Source organism: Sycon ciliatum, chromosome 8 (genome assembly GCF_964019385.1).
Source record: "Sycon ciliatum chromosome 8, ocSycCili1.1, whole genome shotgun sequence".
In the NCBI taxonomy this organism is placed as follows: Eukaryota; Metazoa; Porifera; class Calcarea; order Leucosolenida; family Sycettidae; genus Sycon; species Sycon ciliatum.
The window spans coordinates 1,222,139-1,234,609 of NC_088650.1; the positions used below are offsets into that span (position 1 = coordinate 1,222,139).

Here is a 12,471-nt window from a genome sequence, read left to right on the forward strand (position 1 = left end):
ACACACACACACACACACACACACACACACACACACACACACACACTCAGCCTGCAACTCACTTGATTGCCGTGAAAAGATGGCGCCGGCTATGCTTGGCATTATCAGCCAGCAGGTTAAACAGCTCTTGGACGGTTGTGCTCGGACGTTGCATCAGATACAGCAGGATACAGAAGAGGTTGTTCTCTCCTTTGCCTGGGCCTCCGATGTTGCCTTTATTCATTTCGTGAAACGACTTCAGCACGTTGCGGTAGTAGTTTGTGTATTCTGGAGCCACTAGCTGCACAGCCGCCTTACCGCAGTTTGCTACAACATCACCAGAAGAAAGGGCAGAAAAGAACAATGACACTGTTTTTGATCTGCTGACTTTTCGCACTTCTAGCCTGATGTTTATCTCCCTCACTTCTTTGCCCATAGAATTGCTGTCTTAGTTATTTTTGCTTTAGGGAGCATCTCATAAGTTCGCATTTTGTTTCTAAACGTAACGCATTTCGAAACGGGGGTAGCACCCTTTTCGAATAGAAAAATGACTGTTCGCACATTTTCTGGAACTGTACAATCTACTACCGTGCTAGATCCCTGCAGCAAATGAGTGTGTTTAGGTGGAGATCTACCTGTGTTTGCAGATCAGCTAACCCTGGCACTGCATGCATGCAGGCTACTCAGAGGTGTCAAATGTCACACCAGCCTGATCAAACCGTGTACATGTACATGTTGTACCTGGCCAGCGTTTACAGCTACAGCAGTACAGTTGTTGTGGAGGAACTATGTTTATGTGCGTGTACATGTCATTGATTGTACTTGTACTCAGTAAACATGGTAAATGCGGTACTACTGTATGCCATTCATGACCGCTCTAGCAAAACATTCATATCCATGTACATGTACATAAGCATACCATAGCATGGGGCCGCATGGACGTGTACAGTAGATAAACACAGAAAATGTGCGATAAGACTTTCGAATAGAGGGGGGAGGTAGGGGGGTAAAGTCTATTCGAAATGCGTTACGTTTGCAAAATAAATGCGAACTTATGAGATGCTCCCTTACTCCATGTAAGAGACCATGAAGAGAAGGGAACGAAAACGTTCGTTTCTAAAATTCCCTAGTGTTCATTTGGACCGGGGGTGTGGATTGTGTGGATGCATGTGCTACACTGAAGAACAATGAGCTTCATTTAACACGAAAGCGTGGTAGCGACCTTGGTGATAATCGTATAAGAAAGTTAGTTGCTCCCACACTGAAACAGTCAACCGTGAGTCAGTCAAGTGTCAAGTCAGGTCGACGGGAATAGCGCTAGTTGCAGTGTGGGAGCAACCAACTTTCTTACAGCTTCATTACGTAAACATAATTATAAGATTGCGCAGGTGTGCTTAGCCGTTCCCCAGTCATGATCGGCAGAGGTAGAACACCAGTGCACACAACAAGTTGACAACAAACCGCATCAAGCAGTGGAGTCGACTTGGTTATGTATGCCCATTGCAGCTGATGCTGCACTTGATGGGTTGCCAAGGCAACCGTGGCAGTAAAAACAAAACAAAAAAATGTACTCAGGAGACAGTACCACTTTTAGGGGACATGACTTCAATAAGAACACTGGTTAAAATACAATGTACAAGGACATCACCTCCTCATCAAAGTCTACACATACACATGCATACAGTGACAAGAGGGTATTGAAAAACAATTCAACCAGCTCAGGGGCACTCACTGGCTCTGAAGATATTTTCACCTGGTTGAACCACACAATTAGGTTGCGTTTGGTTGGGCATTTTCAGAATGTAAATGACAACCATTCTGGAATGGGAATCGGCAAGAATCACCTGACCAAACTAACGCGCCAGAATCAATTAGGAATCACTTGACATAACAATTCCATGATGTCGTTGTGGAACGGCGGCTGTCTTTTCTTTTACCCGACTCTAGTTTCCTTGAGAGAGTCATGGTACTTCTGAGTGCATGATTCGAGGCACTTGAACCTGTTGCTACATTGTTTGGCTTGTGGCAGCCATTATCATTTTTGATTCCGGAATGAGAATGCTCATTCCAGCATGTGAGGTGGAATGATCATTCTCCAAAAAGAATCATTCTCAGCGATTCCCATTCTGGAATCATGTGGAATGTGACCAACCTAACGCACTTTTTTGACCAACCAAACGGGCGAGAATGATTCCGAGTGATTCCTAGTGATTCCCATTTGGGAATGTGACCAACCAAACGTAACCTCAGTATACCGAGAATGTTCAAATACAAAGGAAATTTAGGCCACCAGCCTCACGCTCATTTTCTCCAAAATTCGCCCGCAATCGAACGGCTCCTACACTCCCAGAGAATAAGGTTGACTCCAGAACTACTTCAAACCACGTTTACTCATAATTCGCTACATACACACGGCTAAAACTCTGCCATGTCCTTGCTGTAGAAAATATATTCACCACCCGGCATTATTGAAATACACATGAATCACGGTGTCCAAAAGCAACCAACCTCTCTCGTCGCCTTCCTCCTCTCCACCGATGAACGGTTCAATCGAGCTAACAAACGCATGCCAGTCGGCAATTTGATCAAGTGTCTTTCCACTGCAGCGCAGTATACAGAACAAAACAGCACAAAACAAAACGAAAAAACTAGAAACAGGTCTACGTTCTATGTAGGGTCGTAACAGAAGAGCCTCCCTCGGTGGACAGTAGAGCCCCTCCATCCAGTGGACACGGTAGAGTCCCCCCCACACAGAACAAAACAGCACAAAACAAAACGAAAAAACTAGAAACAGGTCCACGTTCTATGTAGGGTCGTAACAGAAGAGCCTCCCTCGGTGGACAGTAGAGCCCCTCCATCCAGTGGACACGGTAGAGTCCCCCCCCCCCCCACTCATTGGACAGTATGCCCCCCCCCCCCCCCCGTGGACAGTGCCTGCCCCCCCCCCCCCCCAAGGTCACAGTGCCTGCCCCCCCCTCGCCCCCGGGGACAGTAGAATCCCACCTCGGTGGACAGTAGAGCCTTGAAATGCGATGCAGCATTATGTGATCAAAAAGACCCCCTCACTAAATGTACAGGCTTCCAGTGTTTCCATTACCCCGAACGCTTCGTTAATGAAAGCGGCTGATTGGTCAGCTCCAAGGCAACGTATTTGACCTCTTTATAAACCTGCGAGGAAAGCCTTCACTAACCCAATGGCACCAAGTGACATTAATTCAGAGTCCTGAACACCGCTTCCATCAGCGCTGTGATGACCGCTTCCTGGAGCACCGTGACCACCGCTTCTATTGCCCACACTGGCACAGGCTTCTGCTGCAAGGAAACAGACGGCATGCCATTGGAGTGGCCAAGAGACATGCACACGCACACACACACACACACACACACACACACACACACACACACACACACACACACACATGCAGATGCAACGTATACATGTACACACACAGGTGGGCACGCACACACGGTTTGTTGCAGAAGTTTATTGTCGCCACTGAAACGAACGTGGTTCATTTCGTACTCAGACGGACCCCTCACTCCTCCAAAATGAACACAGTTTGCAATGCTGGACACCACAAATCAAGTGCATGTACACGTAGTGCATTGTTGAGCAAGTTACGATTTTCGACCTCCCACCCTCCTCCTCCTCTGCCACGGACGATGTTCGCTTCAGGGCGACAAAATATGACAGCGACCCCATAGCAATTCTATGACAATGTAATGTCAGTTGTCCAGGGCCCAAAACAGAGTCAGAACTGCAGTGTTGGCTGGGATCAAACACCAGCTTGCGGTGAGAAGAGGCTCAAATTTTACATTCTATCCACAGCAGATATGGTCCTGTGCTCATGCCGTGTTCAATACCCGAACGGGAATAGGTAACTCAAAACGAAAATAGAACAGCGTACCGGTTTCCTTGCGACTAAAGGTTCACACGAATGCGGCCATCATGCAAAACATCATTTGGAAGTACCAGATCTGTTTGTATTGTGCATCCAACTAACCTGAAGGAAGAGAGGCCGATCTCGGGTCAAACAGCTTTCCACATGCATCCTGCAGGTATTGCAAGAGACCAAGTACACGCAAGCACATGCCCACGCCCACACGCACACACACGCAGACGCCCGCACACACACACGCCCACCCGCAAGCACACACCCGCACGCGCACACACCACACACACACAAGTACATGTAAATACACACGAGCAAAAGCACACATGCATGCAAACACGCACACGCACAAGCCATAATCGCTGAAGTCAGAGTAGGCTCAAAATGGTTATCTCCTCATTAACATGACGGGAATATGTGGCAAGTTTTAAGAAAATAGAGACATGGTGCAACTTTGTGTGTGAAGAACTCTCGTCCTAAACAGAGATAAACAGAATTACAACAAGGCCTAGTGGAACTTGTCTCATGGTTCGTGCCCCCCCCCCCCCCCCAAAAACATATGAAGTAAAGCTAGGGGCAGGCGCTACTAACGTAACGTTTATTGCATAGCTGCGGGAATTCAATCAGGTCAAGTTTCTAACCTGGTCAAGGCCCAGCCAGAACATGGCCTGCTCACGGATCATCTGTATATCCGGATTTGAACGTGTACACAGTGGGTAGTCTTCAGCCACTAGGGTGGAAGCGTCCAAGGCGTGCGCACAGCTTGGCGCGCGGCACGTAGATAAGCCATGCTGTAAACACTCCTCGCCCGATGTTTCTCCGCAGGGGCATGGCAATGTGCTGATCACTTCGACCTGCAGGCCCCACTTCCGTACCACTGTGAGCACGATTGCCCGGACTTCATCCAGCGTAGACTTTCCGCTACCGCCGTGTCGGCCCTTGCACTCGACGTACACTTGTAAGCCGTAGCGTGTATAGTGCAGGTGCAGCCACGGCCAATCTCTGTTCCAGCGAAGGCGAACGCTGCACCGTGACAGTGTGGCAGCCGAGCGCTTGTGTGACTTAAGCAGCACCTCCACCACGCATTGCCAATACAGGAACACGGGAAAGTGCATCAACTCATCTCGGTTTGTGTGCTTCACGGACACATAGGCACAGGAACAAGGCGTTTGCGGGTCCGTGCCCATCTCCAGGACGACTGCAGGTACAATAAACTCGTGCTCAGCAGACCTCTCATCCTGCACAATTACCAGGACTGAGAGCCATTCTAGGATTTCAAAAATGAGCTTGAACCCATCACTGCTTGCTCTGACTGCTTGCCACGCCTTAGCATGGTCGCAGTAAGACTGACCCTCGAACATCTTGTTGAGAGCTTTGCGTGCCAGGGACTCCGTCATGAACCCAGAACGATAGCACCGCGCTTCGTGCACTGTGATGTCTCGGTCAGGCTTCATGTAGACAAAGGCATTGACACAGTCCAGGATGAACTGGGGCTCCAGGATGACCGTGTCTTTCAGCTTGAAAGTTGGGAAGTACGCCAGGTGGCCTGCTTCGTGGCAGTACTTCAGCAGCAGCTGTATTTGCCGGTCACTGCAGTCATGTGGAACAGCCTTGACTTGCTTCGCTATGAACTTTGCCTCCTTCAAGGAAATCCAAGGCCAAGTGACCTCCTGCTTGAGCGTGTGTATGGATATGCAGAATCGGAGCCATGGAACAGGGATGTTACGTTGGCTCTTCTGGCAGCGGTCGATGATGGCCTCTCTCAATCGCTGCAGCTCATCTGCTTGTCCTGCACTTCCAGTGGATCTGGTGTTGTCGATTTTGAAGTGCGAAGTGTCGTTCCAGACAAGGTTCTGGTACCGCGTACCTTTTATCTTCTCTTGAAGTAGCTTACAAGGATCAGGCAAATCGGTTTTGTTCCACCTGTCACTCTGACACCCCACTACAAACACATCATCTGCAGCATGCTGCTGTCAGCTTTCGCATTCAGCAGCAGCATGTCGAGCCAGCCGAGCAGCTGGTCTAGGCGAGTCGCATTGGCCGGTAGAGTGGCCCGCTCGATACATTCTTCCCGGCTGACCTGAAATTCATCAAGCTTGGGAAGGGTCTCTAGAAGGTCCAGAGAAGAGTTGTATGTGGCAATGAAGTTTGTGTTTTTGGCCATGAAGAGGGGCTGCACGGATTGGTAGACTTGCTGCCCTCCAAGGTCGCGGAATGTGATGACGGTATAGTTGGGCGTGCTGGCCCGGTCAGAGATGTACTTTACCCGGTCTGCGTTGAGAAATCCTGTGATGGTCTCGTGGATTTCCTCGCGCATTGCTGGCCCGTTGCTGCTGCTTCTGCTGCTGCTGCTGTCCTCCATAGGTCCTGCATGGGTCCCAGCCACAGGATCCTCTCCTGCTGGGGCTCTCTCTCTGTCATCTTGTGTTGTCTCTTTGTCTTGGGGATGATTCGAAGTGGATGGTTTGCACATCATGGTGATGACGTAGAGTCGACTCAGAGCATCTGGCATGTCTGGGCATTCGATGAATCGACAGTCATCAGAGATGTTTGTAGTTGCGTAGGACGTGCGCATGCCGGGTGTGCTGAGTTCATTCTCATTGTGCATCTTCTCAAGCAACGCCTTCAGCAAGCTGGTCTTTCCAACTCGTGCCGCTCCAAGTATGACCACGTGCAGGAAATGGATGACGGTCGTACCGCCCAACCGGGCTGCCTCCTGCTCTGCTGCTTCGAGTTCACTGATACTTGGCAGAACAGCAGTATCTCCTGGGCACAACGATAAACACAGCACACATCAAAAATGTTGTGTAACTGCAGGTGACATTTACAGGGGCGGATCCAGAGATCTCTACAGGGGGTTCCGGTTGAACCAAAATTGAACAACCAAAATATTAGGGCTGAAACGAATGCTCAATGAAGCGAACGAATATTCTTTTTCCGAATACATGCGAAACGAAGAATATTCCGAATATTCTAAACCGTGCAATTTCCATGGATACCTAGTTTTATCCATGGTAACCATATAACCATAGACCATTAATTGGCATACACCCCAATTACAAGAGAGACATTTGAAAAATCATGTGTCTTGCTGATTATAGCACATCGAAAAAGGCAAGCCTACTTATATTTTGCACCAAATAACCTTGATCGATGTCAAAAAGGCGAGTTTCTGTACAATATTCCTATTCTACTTTAACGAAGATTATTCTTTTTCCGCTTTGCATATTTCGAATATTCGAATAATTCGAATATTCCTTTCAGCCCTACAAAATATTATGGAATCAGATTGTTTTGAAGTTGTGCGGTTGCCAGTAAGTTGTAATTACGACAATCCGATTGTGTTAGTGGGAATCGCATGCTTTTAAACACACACTACGGACATACTTAGTACCGTAAAGTACCGCCAGAGCACCCCGTCTACCACACACCGCTGGAAACTGAGTCGGAGCGCAGTTGTGGTGCGGTGGACGATGGAAAACCTGTGCAGGGCCAAATGCTGCTGCTTACCCTACATTGTATATTTTTTAGTACGGACACATAATCATATACATGTATGCAATCGACTGGCACAGCGGTTCAGTGAGGGCTTGAAGACCCTTTCAACTTCTTGTAAAGATCGAATATGCAAGCCATGGGTACGTTGAGAGCCAGGAATGCCGAAATGACAACTATAAGTTACTTTCCCTGTCCATTTGTACTTTCGGAAATTTTTGGCATTTTACGATGCGAAATGCTCTATAGTCACAGGACAAGAGCATCGTCTTCACTTCAGTGACAGAAACAACAACAGCGAAACAGTGTCGACAATAATTATTGTACAATCCTTTCAATGTCATCTAAAACACATCGCTGGCGCAGCACTCCGTTCCTGCGGAGGAACAACTAGTCACTACTGCATGCTGCAGCAGGTAGAGATTACTGACTTTGCTTGGATGTCGGAGCCCTCATCTTCTGAGGAGCTTGAACTCTACGTGTACGGTTCGAAGATCGTTGAAGAGTTTCAGTACTCGGAACATCTTTTCTCTTCTGCAAAAAACTTGTCCAAGGAATACTGACCACACCACACCCATCCCGAGCAGCAGTGAATGACAGCGCCAATGGAGGCAAGTAATTAGTTTGGATCGTTTCGAAAGATCAAAAAGGAAACAGCCACCCAATGTTGTCTACACAACAGTGTCCGTTTGTAAATCACGGACGTGAACACCAGTACAGACTACTATCCGTACAGACTGTCAGTATCGATCTACCGCACGCGCTCCTTGACTCAGTGACTGCACTGACTGTGAATCTGATCGGACGGACGTCCTTTTGTGCACAATGATATTTTTCGATATTTCTCAGCCGCACACTTTGCAAAATTTAGGGGGTTCCAAGGAACCCCCGGAACCCCCCCCCCCCCCCTGGATCCGCCACTGATTTACAGTTTGTTGTTTATTTTGTATTACTAACAAGAAATCATACAGTACAGGCAACAGGAATGCAAAATAAGTGAGAGTGCATCTTCACTGCATGCACTCGTATTGTGAGAAAGCCCGCTTGAGTCCCGATTTTACGGTGTGTCTGAAAGGCATTGCTTCCCGCACAATAACCACTCCATCACCAGAATATTGGCAGACAGGAGACACCTGTTATGGTGTTGCTACAGTTGAAGCACTGGGTTTTAGAGTCCAGGGGCGTCACACACGGTACCACCAGTACCACCATGCTTGTACCACTTTTCGCACCGGATGCTGCGCCCAATTCATCCAAAAAACAAGCAATAAAAGAGCACTAAGGGGCCGTCCGTAAATATCGATGTTTTTTTAGAGACGATATTGGTGCGTCTGGGGGGGGAGGGGGTTTGAGCCATGTGCGTCTTTTCGAGCATCAGAAAAATATCGATGTAAATATCTGAAGTTTCGCCGATCCCTGCACGCGGACGTCTAAATGGCTATAAGAAATGTGAAACCAGCTTCCGTTCGCGGAGCTAAAACTCGCGACACAAGAACAAAATCAAAAATTGGAAGCTGTACGCCCATGGCGAATTTCAAGAGCAAAAGAATGAGCTATTGATTGTGGAAATCGGCCGAACGATGCCTGCAGGAGACCTTTTTCAAGACGTAGAGGCAGTGCGAACAAACACGGACGAACTCCACAAGAGTTTCCAGTCTTCACTGTCTGAACAAGGATTTGAAAAAATTCAAGCCCGAGCGTAGCCGCTTTGGCTACACCAGTACACGATGGCTGTGAGCACTGCAGCGCCAACCCGGTTCGCTCCCCCCAGGCGATGCAGCTATTGCGTGAGTGCGGCGGGATTTTCACGCCTACACCGGACCCTCAACATCCTGGGCACTTCATGAGCATCCAAAAATATTGATTCCATGATCTAGATGTACATGTGCGTCTTCTGGGGGGAGGGAGGGGGGTCAAGGGAGAGAAGCACCAATATCGTCTCTAAAAAAACATCGATATTTACGGACGGCCCCTAAAATGTGCCCTGTTCACCCAATAATCACTATTTACCAGTGTTGCAAAGAATAGCAAATCACGAACGAATATTCTAACAAATATGCACAGTACGAACGAATATTCTACTATTCTACCCATACAGACGAGCCCATTTCAGCACACTATGCTTCCTTGTTTATTTGAGCCAGCGCGTGCTAAGACATGACCACAGCTTTTGTGGAAAAGTCGAGAAAACGCGATTTGAATTCCGCGACAAAAAAATACAAAGTTCTCCTCGGTAGACTGGACTGTTCTGGATGTAACTCTTTGTTGCAAGTACATGAAAATTTATTCGTTTCAGTTTGGATTCCATGTTGCACTGAGTCTCCTAAAATGGATCGTCAACGATGTATCGAAGGAAGACCCTAATATACTTCGGAGCGGAAGAAGACGACATCCTCGGGTTCCATGCGCAGGATTAACTATTTTGTGGACTTGCGAAGGAAACAGAAGTCTCAAGTCTCTCAAACTCTCCAACACGGAGCTAGCTTTACGATCCGACATCACGGATTTCTACCGACTCGAAACTAAGCAAAGCGGACTGATACGATTCGAAACTAACCAGGAACTGCTACAAACTACGAAGAAGAACATAAGTATTTCTTGCGAAGGTGCAAGCTACAAACGGCGCGTAAGTCAAACTGGGCAGCATTAGCGGTAAGCGACAATATGTGGACGATGTCGTTTGCTGCTCAATTGCAGTGACTGTTGCACATACTACGATGCAAGAACGCAGCGAGCGTGCTGCGATGAGCGAATTTAGCCTTTGTACGGAAAGCTGTACACAAAGTGTAGCATTTCGAACATTCGACTTCTGACTCGCACGTTCGAATATTCTGTGCAGCGCAAAAAAAACAAGATATTCAATTATTCGAATATTCGCTGCAACACTGCTATTTACCCTCGGGCTTTTTTGATGCCATTCAACGAAACGTGTAGTGGATAGTCACTACTGGAGGATTCATAAAGGCACATTTGTCTGTTGTGAAGTCGGGGGTTTGCCCCGTACATTGAATTTTGCATGGCAAGACAAATTCGGAAAATGCAAAAATTGGTTACGGGGTAACTGTTTCCCATGCCCCCCCCCCCCCCCCTCCTACTATTTTGACCTGGCTAGAACCCTGCCATCATATCTTCATGCTAATGGTACTACTTGGGGACATACAGCTCTATTGCTTCCAACTGGACATTTGCTTCGTTAGTTGCTGCTCATCATGAGCAATTTGCTGCTAGCGGCCTAGCATTGCTTGCCAGCTCTTCGAGCTCTTGCATTACGAGACCATTTACTCGAAGTAACACATTGTCTCCAAAGCCAGTTCTTGTTGCCCTGACTGAGTGTGAATATGTGAGGGATTGGATGCTAAATAGTATTCCAACCAGTGATGCACACTAACCCAGTTTTCAAGAACGAATACTCTATCAAATACCAAATCTGGCAACGAACGAATATTCTAGTATTCGTTGAAATTGTTGACGGCCCAGAAACTTCTGCATTGCGTCTGCGCTTTTCGCCTGGGACACCTTCGCATCCGTGGCAGCTACAGCCGTCGAGCAAGTAACATGCCGTCGGGGAAGATTATCCCGCATTGAGCTCGTAGCCGAGCCATTGAACTCGAGCTTCGTCTCGCAGAGTTTGCATTCAATGTTTGCGCCTCCATCAACTTTCTCGGAGTGCTCCTAAACGGAGCTGCTACGACCAGCTGTGCCAGAATAATAATAATAATAATAATGACAGTTCGCATTTCACTCATTGCATGAGGTCAACGCATCTGTTAACAATTTCGAGCCAAGCAGCTCTATCAGAAGCAGATTGCACAGCATCCAGAAGCGACAGATTAATGCATTGTAAGTCTTTCTTGACAACGTCGATCCATCTCAGACGTGGTCGTTCTCGGGGTCGTCGTATGTCTGTTGTGTTGATTGACATTAGGAGGGCTTGGAACGAGGACGATTCTTCGCCTTCCCTCACTACATGGCCGAACCACAGCAGTCTCCGTTGCCTGCAGACTTGAGATAGTGGGGTCTGCTCGGTTCTGGCATACAGCGCTGTGTTCGAGATTCGTTGTGGGTACGTGATACCAATGATGGGACGTAGTTTTTTCCGGTGCCATACATTGACGACGTCGGTTAATGTTTGCGATAAGGTCCAAAGCGCACAATTATACAGCAAGACAGGCAATATCAGGCAGGAAAACATACACAGCCTGGAATTCAGGTTGTGGCGTTTCCATGGAATGCTTGCAAATGCCCGATTTGCAGCAGACACTCTGGCTGCTATGTCTTCTGCTGTGCCTAGCATACTCCCCAGCAGCTTCACCGATTTCCAGAAGCCATCACAAAAAACGAACTGGATGTCCAGGCGGTTCTTCAACGTGAAAGAGAGGGGTGAGTTGGACCGAACTAAAGTAGTAAAGAAGAAGGCATTATGGGTTCCCACTTCGCAACAGTACAGTGCACGCACTGTACTTGTACAACTACACGTGTCCTTTGCAACTGTACTACAGTGCCGGCACTGTATTGTTACTACTACTAACTGTTTGGCGCGCGCTCACACAGGCTGGATTCGTCGTCAAGTACACGTACGGTAACCGCTGTACTGTAATCTGTAGCAGCGGCCCTAGCTCTACTGCCGTTAGCGTAGGGTCCACATGTACTCGTACAAAACTAGCATGCATGCCACACATAGAACATGATTGTACAGCTCTTCAAACGAACTTTATTACTATTCGACTATTCGTGTGCATCACTGGTCATTCGTAACTTTTTGGCGGAAAAGAAGTTTGAGAATTGATTTGTCACTTACCTGCTTGCAGCTGCTTGGCCTCCTTCATAGAGAGTCAGAAAAAAACAGAGGCACAAATCACACATATTTGTTTAACATGCTCTCTCTCTCTCTCTCTCTCTCTCTCTCTCTCTCTCTCTCTCTCTCTCTCTCTCTCTCTCTCTCTCTCTCTCTCTCTCTCTCTCTCTCTCTCTCTCTCTCTCTCTCTCTCACTCTCTCTCTCTCTCTCCCTCTCTCTGTCTCTCTCTCTCCGTCTCTCTCTCTCTGTCTCTCTCTCTCTCTGTCTCTCTCTCTCTCTCTCTTCCTTAGTTCCGTATCGTATTTTCC

General features: G+C 47.8%; 1 protein-coding gene across 1 annotated transcript in view; it reads right to left on the minus strand.

The window, feature by feature from the left end:
• LOC135822978 (uncharacterized) overlaps positions 1-12,193 on the minus strand; it is a 15,022-nt gene extending 2,829 nt beyond the window's left edge. Inside the window, exons 1-7 of the mRNA XM_065335817.1 lie at positions 12,166-12,193; positions 5,953-6,638; positions 4,514-5,842; positions 3,984-4,032; positions 3,171-3,291; positions 2,488-2,579; positions 63-306 (exon numbers count right to left, since the gene is read on the minus strand). Coding sequence (XP_065191889.1) covers positions 63-306; positions 2,488-2,579; positions 3,171-3,291; positions 3,984-4,032; positions 4,514-5,842; positions 5,953-6,638; positions 12,166-12,193 — 2,549 coding nt within the window. The remainder of the gene's footprint in view (positions 1-62; positions 307-2,487; positions 2,580-3,170; positions 3,292-3,983; positions 4,033-4,513; positions 5,843-5,952; positions 6,639-12,165) is intronic.
• Between the last annotated feature and the right edge of the window lie 278 nt (positions 12,194-12,471).